Source organism: Trichechus manatus, unplaced genomic scaffold, assembly GCF_000243295.1.
Source record: "Trichechus manatus latirostris isolate Lorelei unplaced genomic scaffold, TriManLat1.0 scaffold00084, whole genome shotgun sequence".
In the NCBI taxonomy this organism is placed as follows: Eukaryota; Metazoa; Chordata; class Mammalia; order Sirenia; family Trichechidae; genus Trichechus; species Trichechus manatus.
In genome coordinates this window covers 755,794-775,369 of record NW_004444020.1, presented here as the reverse complement: position 1 = coordinate 775,369, position 19,576 = coordinate 755,794, and the positions used below count along the sequence as shown (strand labels likewise).

Here is a 19,576-nt window from a genome sequence, read left to right as displayed (position 1 = left end):
ACTGTTAAATGAGAAACTATTTTGTTCTCTAAGCCTTCATCTTAAGTGAGAATAACAGCACAATTGGAAGAGCGTAGTCAATGTCACTGAACTGCGCATGTAGAAATTTTTGAAATGGTGTATCTTTGGCTATGTGTATTTTCACTAAAAGAAAAGGTTGAGAAGTTAGAGGGTTGACATGTGGGGTTGTTAACCAATGTCAGAAAACAATATGTGTACTACTGTTTCATGAGAAACTCTTCGTTCTGTAAGCCTTCACCTGAAGTACAATAAAAAAAAAAAGGTATCTCAGTATAAATATTTCAATTTAAACAGCAAGGCTTTTTACTTTGGAGTTAAAATAGTGAAGAGCCAAAACAGAAAAGCATTTGAGCCTTGTAAACTAATTGTCTCCTTTATGGAATATGTTGTTTTATATGTGGAGAACTAGAAGGTGATATGTTTTTGAAATACTGCCCTTCGGTTGTTTCTTTATCTAGGTAAGGAAGATGTGAGGGACGATGGTGCCGAGATGTTGTGTAAAGAGTTGCACAGAGTGAAGGCACAGACCCGGCTGAGCAGGGGTGTGGATTTAGACACAGCTCACGTCTTCTGCCAGTGGCAGTGCTGTCTGCAGATGGGGCTGTATCTCAATCAGCTGCTCTCCACTCCTCTCCCAGAGCCAGACCTAACTCGGTAAGCACCGCACGAAACTGTACTTCACATGGACGCACGCAAGAGGGAAATTACATGTAAAGCAAAGTTACTTTTTATAATTAATGGTAGCGTAAATGATCTTGGATCACTGTTCTAGCTGAAGAGCTGGAAATGGGAAAAATATTGTTATTTCTGTATTTGCAAAGGAAGTTTCCATGACTGGATCCAGTAAAAAAAATTTTTTAAATCAGTTGCTTAAAGTAAAACACTAATATGAGGGGGAGAAGAAAAAAAAAGCAGGTGTTGGTAGGATATAACTCATTCCCTAACTTCCTTCAGGTCTTCGCTCAAATGTCACCTTATAGAGGTGTTTCCTGACCACCCTATGTGAAATACTACTCCTCACCCCAATCACTCTAGTCTTGCTCTTTTTTTTATAGTACTTCTTAGTACCTGGCATAGTGTCCACTCAATCATTCATTCATTCAGATATTTATTAAGTGCCTGCTCTGTGCTAGGGATGTAGTGAACAAAACAATAAACAATGTCTTTGCTCTCATGGAGTTTTTATTCCAGTGAGATGCCTATTAGATGTGTAAGTGGGCTTTGTCCAGGGCTGTTGTTTTGTCAGGCAAGTGTGAAGAGGGAGAGGAGGCAAGGGAGTTGAGCCTGTGTCCCAGGGAGTGATCCTGCTTGACTGTGGAGTTTCAGCTGGGTAAGGAAGAAGAAAATGATAGCAGTAGGGTGTGGCCCAGTGAAAAAGTTGTAGGATCAATGGATTGTCCATCTTGGTGATTGTCTATCCAGGAGGTAAAAGGGGGATGGTGAGAGAATGGAATATTTGAGATTGTATAATGTTTGTCTCTCTCCACTAGAATGTAGGCTTTATGATGGCAGGGAATTGTCTGTTTACTGTTGTAGTGCCAGTGCCTACCATACGAGTTAAGTACTCACATATTTGCTGAGCGAATGAGTGGTATAGAGACATACAAAATATGCTGCTGCTATGACTATAAATATGTTTCAAGGTGAAAAGCTTCCTAGCAGTAAATAGTGTTTTTAATGCATCTCTGGGCCTCATGTCTGAGCTAACCCTAGAACCCTCTACTGAATAGGATTAATTGGCCCTAGACCTAGAGATCCTTTATTCCTTTCCTTTTTAGGTCACCCTTGGCTTGGGGCCAATTGCAAAACCAGTTAGCATTCATCATTTAACTTGCTGATAAAGTTGTTAAGTACCACCAGCTAATAATTAATCTTTGTAATAACAACTTAGTTCCTTCCTTCAAGGAACAGATTATTCTTAGTTTTAATAATAATTTTTCAGAAGCAGTAAGAGTTCTCAGTATGTTTGTTTCTCAGTTTGTTTCTGCCACATTAATGATAGCTGTCCAGTGCATTGAACCTAAGCTTTTTCTCCCCTTGACAGATTGTACAGTGGAAGCCTGGTGCATGGACTATGCCGAGACCTACTAGCATCAACAACCTCTGGGGAAAATCTCCTGAGCATGTGTCCTGAGGCAAAGCAACTTTATGAACAGCTGTTCAGTGCCTTGCAGTCCTATGCTCCTCCTGAATTATTCCTACCAAAGGGTAAATCAAATTCAAAAAAGAAAAGGCAGAAGAAACAAGGTACCAGTGGGCCAAAGACTAGAGTGAGAACCACCTCAGGTACGAAGTGTTGGCATGAGAGAAGCAATCGATTTGGGCTGTTGATGGTTGAAAACTTAGAGGAGCATACTGAGACCTCAGAGCTTGAATAAGCTCAGTCTGCAACCAGATGTGTAATTAATTCTGACTTAAAATTTTCCTGTTACTTCCGTTGAAATGATTAACTCTTCTCTTTGGCACTAACCTGTTAGGGGATTAACAACACAGCAGGTAATCTTTGAACTCCAAGATATTTTGTATTGATTTTAATAAATACAATCTGATTTAAGAAACTTTTGTGTTTCTTAAACATGTCTGTGATCCTCCATCCCATCCCAGTGATAATATTCTACAGCCTTTGAACTGCAGCGACTCAGCCAACTGTCTTTTCAGAGTACGAATCCTTCTGTTATTTCCTCTAAGTAGAAGTTGAGTTGTTACCATTTCAAAATTTTTACAAAACAGATTCCTCTTCATATGTTAGTATGAGAGGGCGGAGCCATGAAAGATAGAAGTGAAGATAAACCCAAACCAAACCTGCTGCCATCAAGTCGCTTTCCAACTCATAGCAACCCTATAGGACAGGGTAGAACTGCCCCATAGGGTTTTCAAGGCTATGAATCTTTATGGGAGCAGACTGCCACATCTTTCTCCCACAGAGCAGCTGGTGGGTTCAAACCCCTGACCTTTTGGTTAGCAGCCAGGCACTTTAACCACTGCACCACTGGGGCTCCTAGAAGTGAGGAAGTGAGACAGAAAATTTTATTCTGAAAGTAAGTACTCAGTCAGTGAGACCACGGCAGGGTTGATGAGCACTTTAGGGATGCTCCAGGTTTTAAGGAGGAAGTTGAAACTGTGATGGGCAAAATAAACAATATTCTGAGCTGCTAGATCTATAGGAGGAAAGAGGAGCCAATGAGAAGAAAATATCCAAGATACATGCAGCGATCCCAGACTCTAGGCCTTTTTTCACGGTAGTGTTCTTGACCCACTAATGGGATGTGAAATTAATTTAGTGGGTCATAACTAAAATTTTTTAATTAAAAAAATGTATCACACATGTGTATCACAAATTAGATTGCTGTGCAAAATATATTTCTTACAGTAGGTTATAGTCAAAAAAGTCTGAAGGGCTTTGCTTCTGGAACACGCCAAGGCTACTAAAAATATAAACACCAACAGATTTGGAAGGTGCTGGCCAGTTCCAAATAAAGAACTTGAAAATAAAAAGAAGCAAGTGGAATGAATAGATTTGGGCAAGACTTAAAGATCTGAAAGTACATTCCAACCTTCATTTTACTTTTCTTCCAGTGGTGTTCCTCCTTTCTTCTCTACTCTCCCAGTGGTCTGTTCCATCAGTAATAGCCCTAAAGGCTGCTTTCAGCTGCCATTCTGAACAGGACTGACAAACAGTTCTCTCCACTCCCAAGAAGAACCATACTTTCGGAGCATCGGCCAGTGTCCATACACACCTCCCACGTATGGACTAGATTTAGCCATTTGCAAAAAGCAAAAACACAATCTCATTTGCTCCTAAGGTTTTCAACCCTAAAAACTGGTTTCTCTTTCAAATGAGAGTTCTTGAAATAAGGAAAGTTTGCTTATTCTAGGAGAGTATGGTGGTAGTTTTTAATGTCTCTAAAGAGATGGTAATGAGAAGACAAGGTTATTCCCAGAAGTATGAAAAGCAGGCAGTTGCATCTATTTTTGAGAAGAGATGTGTTTGACCGTCAAATATTGGATCTAATGGGGACCATAAACATGTAGACCTTGGTAATATCAATACTCCCTTTTCCTTGATTACCTCCTACAGTGTGGGGCCAATCTGAAAATTATAATACAAATATGAATGTCCTATTTTCTCATTAATCATCAACACTGCTTTTAAAACACCAATTTTGCCTAGAAAACCATTCTCACTTCCGTTTGGGCAAATAACTGTTTTGAGAGGTACCAAACTGGAAAGTGTACAGGCTACAGAGTTTGATTAAAAGTTGACTGAATTCCATCAGTCATCTTTTTCTTTCATTAAAAGGAGTACTGCAAGTGAAACAGTCCTCCTTTAGCTGACTTAAGTCAGTTTCCCTCCTCTAGCCATCGCCATTACAGCCATTCACCTGAAATTATCCAGCCTTGCAGGAATTAAAGTCTAACAGTACCTTCCTTCACTCTTACTCTCTGTGGGAACTCAGGAAACCTACCTACTGCTGCGTATGTCTTCTCTGCATGTAATGGATGAGAGGTCACAGGCACTTTATAGAATATCTGAGGGAGTGTACCAAAGAAGTATGACATGATTTAGAGAGTAAATCAGAAGGATTTTCAGACCTGGCTTCTGAGTTTGGCTTTAAGTGACAAGGATGTAATTCAGATCAGGAACAGAAGGAAACAAGGAGTGCCTGTGTAGAAACAAAATGCTATAGTCCCTCGTTCCATTGGTGAAATCTGTTTTCAATCAACCCTTTAGAGCCTGCTCCTTCTGTCTCAGTTCTAGCAAATGAAATCTCACTTGAGGCTTTGGAAGGGCAAGGCTTCAGTCAGCAATTTATATAACAAGAGGAACTCTGGACAGCTGAGTAAATTTTAGGGCTAAACCTGGAGAGATGAAAAAACAGAACAAGGAGATATTGCGTGGTTTAAAGTCAAGAAAGGTGTGTATCACCATACTTATTCAATCTGTATGTTGAGCATATGATCCAAGAAGCTGGACTATATGAAGAACACAGCATCAGAACTGGAGGAAGACTCATTAACAACCTGCAACATGCAGATGACACAACCTTGCTTGCTGAAAATGAAGAAGACTTGAAGCATTTACTGATGAAGATCAAAGACTACAGCCTTCAGAATGGATTATACTTCAACATAAACCAAAATCCTCACAACTGGACCAATAAGCAACATCATGATAAACAGAGAAAAGATTGAAGTTGTCAAGGATTTCATTTTACTTGGATCCACAATCAACAATCAACTGCTGGAAGCAGCAGTCAAGAAATCAAACGACACACTGCATTGGGCAAATCTGCTCAAAAGACCTGTTTAAAGCGTTAAAAAACAAAGATGTCACTTTGAGGACTTAGGTGCACCTGTCCCAAGCTATGGTGTTTTTCAGTCACCTCATATGCAGGTTTAAGCTGGACAGTGAATAAGGAAGACTAAAGAAGAACTGATGCCTTTGAGTTATGGTGTTGGCAAAGAATATTGAATATACCATGGACTGCCAGAAGAACAAACAAATCTGTCTTGGAACAAGTACACCCGAATTGTCATTATTAGAAGCAAGGATGGTGAGACTTTGTCTCACATACTGTGTCACATACTTTGGACATGTTATCAGGAAGGACCACTCCCTGGAGAAGGGCATCATGCTTGGTAGATGGTCAGCAAAAAAGAGGAAGACTCTCACCGAGAGGGACTGACACAGTGGCTGCAACAATGGGATCAAGCATAACAATGATTGTGGGGATGGTGCAGGATGGGGCTGTTCTGTTGTACATTGGGTCGCTATGAGTCAGAACTGACTGGACTGGCACCTAACAACAACAACATACACATGGACCTTGCCAGGTAGACTACACAGAAACCAAATCGGCTACATCTGTGGAAAGAGAAGATGGAGAAGCTCAATATTATCAGTTAGAACAAGGCCAGAGGCCGACTGCGGAACAGACCATCAGTTGCTCACAAGCAAGTTCAAGTTGAAGCTGCAGAAGATTAGAGCAAGTCCACAAGAGCCAAAATACGACCTTGAATATATCCCACCTGAATTTAAAGACCATCTCAAGAATAGATTTGACACACGGAACATTAATCACCAAGGACCAGACGAGTTGGGGAATGACATCAAGGACATCATACACAAAGAAAGCACAAGGTCATTTAAAAAACAGGAAAGAAAGAAAAGACAAAATGGATGTCAGAAGAGACTCTGAAACTTGCTCTGGAACATAGAGTAGCTAAAGTGAAAGGAAGAAATGATGCAGTAAAAGAGCTGAACAGAAGATTTCAAAGGGTGGCTTGAGAAGACAAAGTATTATAATGAAGTGTACAAAGACCTAGAGTTAGAAAACCCAAAGAGAAGAACATGCTCAGCAATTTCTCAAGCTGAAAGAACTGAAGAAAAATTTCAAGGCTCAAGTTGCAATATTGAAGGATTCTATGAGGAAAATATTGAATGACACAGAAAGCATCAAAAGAAGATAGAAGGAATACACAGAGTCACTGTGCTGAAAAAATTGGTTGACATTCAACTATTTCAGGAGGTAGCATATGATCAAGAACCAATGTTACTGAAGGAAGAAGTCCAAGCTGCCCTGGAGGGAATGGTGAAAAACGAGGCTCCAGGAATTGAGAGAATACCAATTGAAACGTTTCAACAAATGGATGCAGCACTGGAGGTGCTCACTCATCTATGTCAAGAAATTTGGAAGACAGCATCCTGGCCAACCGACTGGAAAAGATCCATAGTTGTGGCGAGATTCAGAAGAGGACGTCGAATGAGGGCTATCACTGCTGACGTCAGATGGATCCTGGCTGAAAGCAGAGAATACCAGAAAGATGTTTACCTGTGTTTTATTGACTATGCAAAGGCATTCGACTGTGTAGATCATAACAAATTAGGGATAACACTGTGAAGAATGGGAATTCCAGAACAATTTATGTTCATGCAGAACCTGCACATAGACCAAGAGACAGTTATTTGAACAGAACAAGGGGAGACTGTGTGGTTTAAAGTCAGGAAGACTGTTCGTCAGGGTTGTATCCTTTGACCACACTTATTCAGTCTGTATGCTGAGCAAGTAATCCTAGAAGCTGGACTACATTAGGAAGCATGTGGCATCAGGATTGGAGGAAGACTCATTAACCTGCAATATGCAGATGACACAAGCTTGCTTGCTGAAAGTGAAGAAGACTTGAAGCACTCACTGATGAAAATCAGAGTATGGCCCTTAGTATGGATTATACCTGAGTATGGCCCTTAGTATGGATTATACCTCAACATAAAGAAAACAAAAATCCTCACAACTGGACCAATAAGCAGCATCATGATAAACAGAGAAAAGATTGAAGTTATCAAGGATTTCATTTTACTTGGATCCACAGTCAACACCTATGGAAGCAGCAGTCAAGAAATCAAACGACGCGTAGCATTGGGCAAATCTGCGAAAGACCTTTTTATTGAAAAGATGTCACCTTGAAGACTAAGGTGCGCCTGACCCAAACCATGGTGTTTTCAATTGCCTCATATGCATGCAAAAGCTGAACGATGAATAAGGAAGACCGAAGAAGAATTCATGGGTTTGAATTGTGCTGTTGGCAAAGAATATTTCATATACTATGGACTGCCAAAAGAATGAACAAATCTGTCTTGGAAGAAGTACAGCCAGAAAGCTCCCTAGAAGCAAGGATGGCAAGACTTCATCTCACGTACTTTGCACACACTATCGGGAGGGACCAGTCCCTGGAGAAGGACATGCTTGGTAAAGTAGAGGGCCAGCGAAAAAGAGGAAGACCTTCAACAAGACGGATTGACACAGTGGCTGCAACAACGGGCTCAAGCATAACAATGATTGTGAGGATGGCGCAGGACTGGGCAGTGTTTCATCTGTTGTACATGAGGTCACTATGAGTCGGAACTGACTCGACAGCACCTACCAATGAGAACAACATGTGAGCACTTGTGCCCCTTCTGCCCTTTCTCCTGTTGTCCAAATTTTCTGTATTGTTTTTTAAACTTAATTTAAAAGAGCCTGGGGTATGGTCAGAGATAGGGGAAAAAAAAAAAAAATTAAGAGCAGCTATTACCACTTCCTGGGAATTTCCTCTTCTGCAGCTGCCAGGGTTATCCTGGCTACCCCACAGCCCTTAGGAGGCCCAGGCAGAGTCTGGGTGCAGTTCCACTCAGTGCTGCCCCTGCACATGCTGCTTGACTGCTGGCAAACCGTGAACTCCGAGCGGCACCTAGACAGCACCCAGCTCCAGTGCCAGAAGGCAGAATTTCACTTCTACAAAAGGATACCTCTTAGCAATACCTGACTCCAAATGTGGTGACTTTGTATTTTTAATGAGATGGATGCAGGGAACTTGGTGTTTATCTCATAATGCTTTCTGACACCTCATCAGTCAAGACAGCTGAATATGATTCTGTACCTTGTACCAGTTTGATATTAAAATACCATTTCTCTTGGACAGATGTATTAAAAAAGATGCCTCCCAGCAGCAAATTTCTGAACCACACAGGAGAGGTTATTTTTGCACTTCTTCCCAGAGATCTCAATAATGCCAAATTCAAGTCCAGCCAGCTGTAAAAATTCTGAGAACCTCATGCTGAGTAGAAAGATTTAAAATTCCAGGGCAGAACTGCACCAGGTCAATTACCAGTCTTCAAATGGCAGAAATAGATGAGTGAGATAATACATGGACAAGTGTTTCCAACAAGTTGCACTGGGTTCAGCTTTCAGGGGAAAAAAAAAAAAAACTCACATGAACATGTTGCCAATGCACAAAGCAATCACTGTCATTCCTACTAGTCTTGACATCATTTTAGATATTGGTTAAAACAGCTAAGTCTTTCGTTCAATATATATGTATTTATATTTTATAAATATGTGTGTGTGCGTGTGTGTGTGTATATTTGTATGTGTATCTGAAAAACAATTTTGATATTATCGCTTTGGGGACATGGAGATTTCTGTGCACAATGTAACCCACTGTCATCAGAATGGGGGAACTTAGGAATGTTTTTTGGGGGAAAAAAGCTGATGTTAACTTATAACTTGATCACACTTACCAACACAAAACATTAGAATGTACCAATATTGGAATTTTAACTCTGGAAAAATTATGCCATCATGTGAGCTAGCATACAAGAGTAAGAAAACTTTTCAGGTGTCTTTTTGGAGGATTAACTGAGGCGCTGGTACTTCCATGTTGAAAACTGCCATGTGCCTGTCTAGGCGTTACTGTCCCCCATCCACCTGTTTCATGTGTGTTACACAGTATGGAGAAGTCAGGCAAAGGATATTGACATGAAAAAATGTCGACTTTGCACAGTGGCTCAATGCAGGTTATCACAGATACACAGTGATTCACTTTATATTTCATGATGTCAAGATGTAGAAAGGATTATGTGGATTAATTCATATGTCAGTAAGTGAACTTGCTCCGACAAATATGGAAACAGTTTCTGAAAATGGGGCTTGTAAATGTACCAGTAAGAACTGTTACGAATTATTGCCAAAATCGCTATCGTTCTTATGTGCTGTCAAGTCGATTCTGACTCAGAGCAACCCAATAAAGCAGAGTAGAACTGCCCCATAGGGCTTCCAAGGAGCATCTGGTGGATTCAAACTGCCAACCTTTTGGTTAGTAGAAGTAGCTCTCAACCACTGTCCCACCAGGGCTCCAAAATTACTATAGTAATATGTAATTTTTATGCCTTCATTAGAACAATGGCAGGAACGCTCCCTTTCAAATTTCCTATTTATCATTCGTGTAGGACAGGGTCTAGCTGGAAAGTGGGGAAATCAGCGGTTCTGTTGTGGATATGTTAAGTTTGACATACCTTTGAGGGAGTTTAGTGGCAACATGTTAGGCAGTTGGATATATATCTGGAGCATAAGGAAAAGTCAGGGATAGAGATTACATTAAACCCTCGACATTTATGATCTTCGGGTGCTGAGATTATGAAATGCTTTCCTATTCTACTCCTCTGTTTACAAAATGTCTCCAATGAGCATGATGTCTTATAATCAGAGAAATGTTTAACATCTGAAGTCTCTGGAAAGTATGGCATCAATGGAGCAACCTTCCAACCTCACCCTGCCTTGCCCCAATAACTATCAAAAACGAGAGGTAAAAATGGGAGGGGAGAAGGTAGCCTTCAGTGTTGACATCTGGGAATGGTGACATCACAAGCCCAAATTTCTAGTCACAAAGGACAATAGCCTTTCTAGTTCCTAGGCAAGTTGTTTTTTTAAAGACAGACTATTAAGAAATGGACCCTGTTATAACCATAATCTATGTTGTAAAGCAGTAAGTCATAGACAACCAGGGTGGATCATAAAAGGAATTCAGTAAGAAATATTGCCATGAATCTTTTTAGAAATGTGAGAAATATTATGCAATATGTTTTGGTTTAGAATGTTCTGAGAAAATTAAAGTGTGTTTTTCCCAAGTCTGTGCTTTTAGATACTGTGGTTTCTACTATTATTAAACATTGTCTTCCAAGATAATAGACTTTAGCCTATTCAAATTAAGTCTGTTTCTCTGTGTCTGTATTAGGAGGAAACAATCAGTGAGAAGGATGCCCCACTTTTCTTCTGCACCCCAAAGAGGTAGAAGGGGCAGAGAGACCAGTGAGGAGCAGACTTTCTTTTTATGGATGAAAGCCTGGGTGAGCAGGGAGTGTGTGTGTGCGCGCGCACGCATGGGTGTGTTTGGAAGAAGGCACAACAACTCAGATGAGACAGCAAGTCAGAACTCTCCACCTACTACAAGAACCAGGGGCCTTGGTGATGAGGTGGGACCGACAACAGCTGGCATATCCTTCCCATTGATGATGATCTGAGAACAGAGACTCTGACTTTCTCCACGTGGGAGCCTTGGTGGAGCCTAAGAGGAGTCACTGATATCATATCTGCTACCAAGCACATCCATGCCAGAGAAAACACCTGTTGGGAGATTGGAGGGTAGCGAAAATTGATGCCACTTCCTTTCTGGTCCATTGAATGTATGCATAGGCCCAGTCTCCTTTTTTCAAATGTCTAAATGAGGGGTCAGCAAACTTTTAATGTAAAAATAGGAATTATTTTAGTTTTGTGGACCATATGGTTTTGTCACATCTATTCATCTCTTCTGTTGTAGCATGAAAGCAGTGACAGACAATACATAAATGTATTTGGCTCTCTTCCAATAAAACTTTATTTACAAAACAGGCAGTAGGCTGGATTTAGCCCCAGAGCTGAAGCTTGCCAACCCCAAAACTAAATCAGTAGTTCCATGTAAGTGAGTTAGGGAGGATTAAAATAAACTGTTTCCCTAACTTGTCACACCTCTAGCTAATTCATGGGTCATCCATACTAGCTCCATGTACAAAGATACTTCCAAAATCTAATGTACTCACACCATGCAACCATATGGCTAAGTATAAGAAAGGAACATGAATGAGAAATTACATTTATAACTTTCTAAAACTGATCTAATAATGCTTAGATATAAAGCTTGTCATCTCTTTCCTGTCACGCACACATTTTCTACAAAATCATCTATTTGTTTAGCTCCAAGGATCATGTTTTTTAAACTCACATACCAAGACATTTCATAATGTTTTTAAGACAGACTTGGTGAAAAATGGCAGTTGGTCAAGGCATTACATATTTTACGACCACAAGATGGCACCACTTGGCTGTTTCTCAACTAAGGGGGGGGGCACTTTACTTATCACACAGAAGGTCGTAACAGAACATTGCTTTTAATGTGGTTGAGTGGATTCATATTTGTTTAAAATACTGCATTAAGAAGCACATTTTGTTTGAATTAAGGGCCAGAAATACAGAGCTCTAAAATGGACTTCTGGAACTCATGTAGAACAATTTGCCCAGTTTCCATCAGTGACTGCTCAGTGAGATGTGGTTTCTGCTCAAAATGTTACCAAGTAGAACAATGCAATTACTGCTAAAGAAATATAGTGATGGGGAAGCCTTGGGGTTGAGATGAGGGGCAGTTCTGACAAGCCTAACAGCTACAGAGCCACCTCAGAAACATGCCCTGAGATAATCTTCAAACCTTAAAAAATATCCCCTAAGGTCTTCTTAAAACTAAACAATAGTCTACCTTAACTAGTAAAAAATGTCTGCCTTGGGCATTATGCTCTTTTTAAGAACTATCTATATGAGATCAAAGTGACAACAGAGATTAGATAGGAATATTAGAGGACAGTGAGTTTATGTTAATGGGGGAGGAACTCAGAAAAGGAGGGTGAGAATGGATGTATGACTCGAAGAATGTAATCAGTGTCACTGAATTGCACATGTAGAAACTGTTGAATTGGTGTATGTTTCACTGTATATATTCTCAACAACAAAACTAAACAAAAAAAATAAACAATATATTAAAAAAAAAATGAGGCAGAGGAAAGAGAATTTCCAGTTGAAGGCAGAGTGTCCAAGAAGACCTGGAAGTAGATTGGTGTTGAAGCATTGTGTGGGAAATGAGGCTAGAAAGGTCCGCGGAAGAATTATGAGTTAAGTGAACAAAATTAGCATTGTCTTCCGCTCTCCTGCCATAAATTACCTGTTCTGAACAAGTAGCTATTTTCTAATACTAATGCTGTGCACTCAGTGTGGTTTCCATGCACAACAAACTTCCATTTACTATATACGTGTGTGTGTATACATAAAGTGCTACTAATAATTCAGATCAGTGTTTTCCAGTCAGTAACCTTAAAAACAGATTCATTTTGAAAGCTCTATAATAAAGGAGGGCTGACAGATTAGACAGCCCCATAAAACAAAACCAGACTAATGGAGCACAACAGTCCAGGGACAAGGACTAGAAGGCAGGAGGGGACAGGAAAGCTGGTAATAGGGAACCCAAGGTTGCAAAGAACAGTGTTAACATGTTGTGGGGTTAACCATTGTCATAAAGCAATATGTATACTGTTTAATGAGAAACTGTTTGTTCTGTAAATCTTCATCTAAAGTACAATAAAAAAATAAATAGTAACAATAAATAAAAATAAAGGAGGGCTGAAATGTTCAGGGCTTTCAAAGTCAAGTTGAATAATATTCTTCCAATGATCATATATCCAGGCTTATCTGTACAGGGGGTTCTTGGACAGGAAACAGCATTATACAGTCTGACTAAGGGTCACAAGAAATATAGTTCTTTTTGAACTTCACAATAATATATATATTGGAATGTAGCTTACTTTAAATAACAAAGTGACAGCCTAAGACTCAGAATTCTCCATTGTATACATTTACTTCGCTGCCTTGACTCATTCTGGGGATAAACTGATCCTGAGTGAAAGAGGAGGTGGTTTGTGTTGAAAGATGAACTGTTAACCCTTTAGCCAATATACCACTATGGCAGGATATTTTCCATGAACTCTGGTCATAATTTTTATTATCGTTTGGGATTGACTGAAATCCAGCAGTCAGGGATCCAGGAGTCTGTCTATCATCTACTTCAAATTTGCGTTTAATATAGAATTTGAACAAAACCTCAGCCTTGCATTTTGAATTTATACAATTGTTTGCTGATTCATAGTGATAACTATGCCAAAGAAATTACATTTCAAAATATCTTTTTCTGTCAAAGCTAAGTTTACTTTCAATTACTGCTTTTAACAAAATATTAATGCTTGTAAAAGGAAACTTCTGCTCCTGGCTTATAATTCATTCTGTGCTAGAAACCTCCACATGTCCATTGGAACGTCTCAAAGACACCACAGACTTCACATTTCAAACTGACTTGTGTCCCACTAAAGCCTGTTTGGTTTTGGCTATTCTGTCAACAGCTCTACTACTCAAGCCAGAAGGCCAGAATCTGGAGCACCTTTCATGTTTTTCTCCACTCCCCCCTGTAGTCATATCAAATGCTGTATCTCAGAAGACTGATACAGCATGCCTTCCTCTCCATACTGACCACCTTGACTCATTTATCCCTTTACCCCTTGCTATGAACTGTGTTCTCAAAAAAAGTATGAGTTCTAACCCCTGTACCTGTGAATGGGACCTTGTTTGGAAATAGGGTCTTTAAAGATGTTATAAATTAACATGATTATACTGGAGCAGGGCAAGGCCTAATCTGCATGAGTGGTGTCTTATAAAAAAAAAGAGAAGATACACAGAGACAGAAAGACAGAAGCAGAGACTGGCAGCCAAGGAACGCCAAGGATTGCCTGCAGCCACCAAAGCTAGGAGAGGCGTGAAACAGATTCTCCCTCAGAGCCCTAAGTCCCAACATAGCAGATACGTTGATTTGGACTTCTAGCCTCCCGAACTGTGTGACTAAAATTCTTTCCTTATAAACCACCTAGCTTGTAGTATTTTATTATGGTAGCTCTAGGAAATTAGTACACTCCTTAAGCTTCCACGATTTTCTAATGAGTCTCTGTTGCCAGTTTTTACAAGCCACCCTCCATGCTGCCATCAGCATGTTACAAGAGAAAATTTCAAACTCGCGTCACACTCTTGAATTCCTCCAGTACGCTCTGAGACAAAGTCAAATGCTTCCTACTTACTGCTAGGCTCCTGCCAATGTGTCCACCTCCTCACAGTGTACCGTGTAACTCTCACATGTGGCCCCCAGTCCTCACCAACATCTCTGCAGAGTCTGTGCCCTTTGGTTGCCATTCTGCTGCTTCTCTGCTGGAGATTTCCAAATTGAAGCCCAATTCAGATGCCAGTAATAGCTGGCATCTGCTCCCTATGAAATGCTTTTTCTGGCAATTGCTCCCTATGATATGATTTTTCTCCTGCAAGCTACTATAGCATCCTGAACAGCATCTACCACTGTACTTGGATGTCTTTCATATTGGTCTCCAGAGTTAAGACTGAGAACTATGACAGTAAGATCGTTCATTGCCATCGAGTCAAATTCTTACTCACAGTGACCCTATAGGGCAGAGTAGAACTTCCCCTTAGGGTTTCTAAGCAGCAGCTGGTAGAGTCAAACTGCCAACCTTTTGGTTAGCAGCTGAGGTCTTAACCATTGCACCACCAGGGCTCTGATGATAAGATGCTACCTCCTATTTCCTTATAAATCTAAAACCTACAACAATGTTTGCAGACTGTTACATCTGCATTAATACCAGGTATAGGTTAACCATTACCCACTATTAGTAAAGTAACTCCAGCAACCAAAACCCAAAATAGGTTTTTAAACAAGAGTCAATAATCATACCAACTGCTAACTGAACTCAAGGACACTTAATTATTAAGGTGATTTGTTTGTCCAGTTACACACCAGTTGGGATTAATATTACCCACACCATGTATAGAAATCAGCTACTGTTTGGATTGCATGAGCTCAGCCTTCTAAAAAATGCATTCAGATTTTTCAAATGCCAAGGTCAAGGAAATGTATGTTGGACACATTTTAATGTATGTGTATTTTCAAAATACATGTGCAAAGACCACTACTAACTCTCTTGAAACAGCTTGCTAACAGTTATATCCCTCGCCACCCCTGCACACAGGCTCCTGAAGGGCAGGCATGCTGTCATCTTTCTACTTCTAAGCACATACCAGGTGCTCAATAAATGTTTACTGAAAAGACGATTCATCCACCTAAGTTCTTAGGTAAGTTGTATGTGGAAATAAAATGCATATGAACTGCCAAATGACAGAGGCAGAAAGCAACCTTGACGTTAAGGTCCCAGGATGAGATACTGTTTACCGCCAATTCATTTCGGTGAGAAACTATTTTAAGTATGGCCAATACTCATTTAAATAATGTAATAAAGAAATCAAAACTTAGTGATTTCAGAAAGACTACCAATTTATCAGATGTACCCTGCATGGGCATGAAAGGTAAAAACCATGTCTGATCCAGGTGAGCTGCAGGTCACTGCTGTTAAATAAAGCCCTTCTCCTCAGGGGGACTGTCATGGATTGAAGTGTGTCCCCCAAAAGTATGTATCAACTTGGCTAGGCCTTGCTTCCCAGTACTGCGTGATTGTCCACCATTTAGTCATCTGATGTGATTTTCCTATGTGTTGTAAATCCTACCTCTATAATGTTAATGAGGCCGGATTAGAGGCAGTTATGTTAATGAGGCAGGACTCAATCTAGGTTATATCTTAAGGGAATCTCTTTTGAGACATAAAAAGAGAAATAAGCAGAAGGACGGAGGGACCTCTTACCACCAAGAAACAAGAGCCAGGAGAACAGCTCGTCCTTTGGACCCAGGGTCCCTGCACTGAGACACTGCTAGATCAGGAGAAGCTCCCAGATTGATGACAAGGACCTTCCCCTAGAGCCGACAAGCAAGAGAGAGAGAGCCTTCCCCTGGAGCTGGCACCCTGAATTCCGACTTCTAGCCTCCTAAACTGTGAGAGAATAAATTTCTTTGTTAAAGCCATCCATTTGTGGTATTTCTGTTCTGCAGCACTAGATAACTAAGACAAGGAAGTTCTTTGAGTTGTCTGGTTTGGCACTTGTTTCATCCCTAGGTCATGCAATGTCCAACACAAATGTGACAGAACATGCTCAGCGGTTTCTATGCAGCCAGTTTTGAATATTTGAGAATTGTCCATATAGACTGTGAATTATCTTAAGTTTCTTGTTTTCTTCCTGAATGTATTTACATTGTAGTGACTCTGGGTCAAAGAACTTCATTAGATAGTTTAACAAGGAAAAATCAAATAAGTACATATTATTAAGGACTCTATAAAGGTCCCTAGTAGCACAAATGGTTTGCGCTTGACTACTAACCAGAAGGTTGGTGGTTTGAATCCACCCAGTGGCACCACAGAAGAAAGGCCAGTCATCTACTTCCGTAAGATTTACTGTTGTTATTGTTGTTAGCGGCAGTTGAGTCAATTCCAACTCGTGGCAACCCCACGTGTGCAGAGTAGAATTGCTCCATAGGGTTTTCAAGGCTGTGTGACCTTTCAGAAGCAGATTGTCATACCTGTCTTCCAGGGCACCTCTGGGTGGGTCCGAACTGCCAACTTTTTGGCTAGCAGTCAAGTGCTTAACCATTTGCGCCACCCAGGGACTCCATGTTATAGCCACTGAAAACCCTATGGAACACAGTTCTAGAAACACATGGGGTCACCAAGAGTTAAAACTGACTCAAGGGCAACAGGTAGCAAACCCTAGGGCTAGAAAATGGAGTAAAAATTAAAAAATTTACTTATTAGTACATTTAAATGATCCATGCTAATTTGGATGAATATACAATGGAAAATTAAAATCTGGCTGTAGTAGATCTATAATGTACATTTAATTTCTTTTTAAAGCACACATTCTGTATACTATGAATATTCCCTTATTTCTGTATCTTCAACATCCCTATGGATAATTATTAATGCTAACAGTCCCACAGAAGGTCATTAACTTAAATGATCTTATTTTATATAGTTCAAAAATCAAATGAAAGGATAGGCACATTTATTTCATACTACCATACTCTGAGCCTAAAATACAAGGAAAAAGATTGACATGCATGTGATATGTACTTCAAGTCTTTGTAACAGAGAAGAAAAATCATTACAAAATTTAGGTATATCAAATCACTGAAGATAAAGCTGATTGCAAAATGGCCTCCGTGTAAAGTAATGAAAAGGAACAATGTACATTTGACTATTCAGCCTTAAAGGGTAAAGTAGAATAAATTGCAGGCATTTCAGCTACTAAATGCAACTGTTTCAGTAACAAGGACTCAAAGAATAGATCTTTTTCCCTATCATTAAGGACAGTATTTCTCAGTGCTAACACCTGCAGTTTAATATTGGTGATAAAAGCTAGAAAGTGGCTTATCCTGACAGTTTTTTAAAATGTAGAATTATTATAAAATTTACTAACTTAGAGAAGAATTAAACCTGTAAGAATTTAAGACCCATTTCTGTTTATAGTTAGAAATATTGAATAGGAGAATGGATTTCTAATTTTGAATTTCTGGTCCAGATGTGCCATACACTTGAAACAAATTACCTACACCTCATCAAGTCACTGTAAAAACTGATGGCATTACACAAAGCAAACCCATCTATTTCTTTAGCGTGCCCAGTGAAGCACAAAGAAGCAGAGGATAAACGGTGGAAGCAGAAGGGACAGACTCAGGGTTGTGCCGTGGCCAGCTGCAATGTAGGCCAAAGAACCTGCAGGTACATGAAGCAGAAGGTCAGCACACAATCTTCCACTTATATTCTGATTCATAAAACTGTTTGGGTTCGGGGCCTTTTTATTCTTTAAATGTAGCAGGCTATACTTCCTAAAAAGTATGCTTAAAAACACACACAAAACATTAAAAATAATGAAAATCAATTATGCAGCTGAGGTACTTGGATTTATATTTAGGCGATGACAAAATGATGTTTGACAGAGTATATATTTATATTTAACTCAAAAAGAGGCATGACATGTTAATATAATTTGTTATAAAATTCAGCCTAATCAGTCTTAAATGATTTTGATCCTATGACTAAATGTTAATTACAGACACTGGCACGCAAACTAGAATGCCACTTGACAACCCTGTATTAATTTTGCTAGAACAAAGACTCATGCCTAAAAAAGAAAAGCAACGATTTACACCTACTAAGAAAAGCAAACATTTACTTCAAATTGCAGGGTAGGCCTTTTCAATCACAAAAAGAAAGAAAAGAACAGTGATCTGACAGTGGTCACATCCTGTGCAAAAAACTTGAGATACAAAAATGGTAGCACAAGGTACCGGAGCTGCTGACATTGCAGGAAAAAGAAAATACAGTAGCTGAAATATGGCACTCCTGGGACTCAACTTCTAAACCAAACAGAATGCCTTTGAAATGATAAAATTTATTTTTTTTATTAGTAAGAAAGCCCCACCACCATAAATAGTACAATATTTAAAAATAAAAAAAAAAAGATTTATATCTAAGATAGATCGTGTATTTATACCGTTAGACCTCTTTAAGTGCAGAAGGTGGTTCAGGCTTCGTCTTTTTTTTTTTTTTTTTTTTTAAATTAAATAACTGCTCATATGCTTTATAAAGTTCCACTCAATCGCAAAAGCCAATTTAAATGAAGAGTTATGTTATCAAAGTTGCATAATTTCATTTGGGTCTGCCAGCAGGTTAAAGTCTCAAATCAAGTCTTGAACATTAACGCTCATTTTCAGTCAATGAAAAGTTTAAAAGTTCTCAGATCTTCTTTTATCCTCTTGAACTTGCCCTTCCAAGTGATCCTCAGACTGCAATTCCCAGTTTGCAAATAAAAGAATGCAATATGCATCATACTTCAAGAAAAGACGACGATGTTGAACTAACATGCTTCTGGATCTTTTCCCTGCTCCTTTCCACCTTCTTTATAATTTCTGCCACTATGCACACTGATGAGGTGAGACCCAAAAGAAACAGCAGATCTGTGAGAGAGAAAAAGAAAAGAGGTTTTACAATTCTTTGAAACACAGCCGCAAAGTTTAATAGCTTTCATTTTCCTAGCAGTTTACCACAGCTTTTAAATATATTGTTTCACAACCATTCCATAAGGTTAGACACAATCATCCTCAGTTTAAAAATGGAAAAAGTAAGGCTCAAAGGTACTACATGATTCATCCAAAGTCACAGACTAGA

The 19,576-nt window shown here is 39.5% G+C and overlaps 2 protein-coding genes across 10 annotated transcripts in view; one reads left to right on the top strand and one right to left on the bottom strand.

The window, feature by feature from the left end:
* The window catches only part of ASTE1 (asteroid homolog 1), a 21,526-nt gene extending 18,737 nt beyond the window's left edge, over positions 1–2,789 (top strand). Inside the window, exons 4-5 of the mRNA XM_004381397.2 lie at positions 480–675; positions 2,066–2,789. Of these exons, the coding sequence (XP_004381454.1) occupies positions 480–675; positions 2,066–2,399 (530 nt within the window). The 3' untranslated portion in view covers positions 2,400–2,789. The remainder of the gene's footprint in view (positions 1–479; positions 676–2,065) is intronic.
* Positions 2,790–18,944: 16,155 nt separating this feature from the next.
* Positions 18,945–19,576, bottom strand: part of ATP2C1 (ATPase secretory pathway Ca2+ transporting 1) — a 187,601-nt gene continuing 186,969 nt past the window's right edge. For 8 of the 9 annotated variants that reach the window (XM_023735944.1, XM_012556983.2, XM_012556984.2 and 5 more), the window contains one exon: positions 18,945–19,365. In XM_023735944.1, the coding sequence (XP_023591712.1) occupies positions 19,235–19,365 (131 nt within the window). In that variant the 3' untranslated portion in view covers positions 18,945–19,234. The remainder of the gene's footprint in view (positions 19,366–19,576) is intronic. The other variant, XR_002824858.1, reaches the window with a different exon arrangement.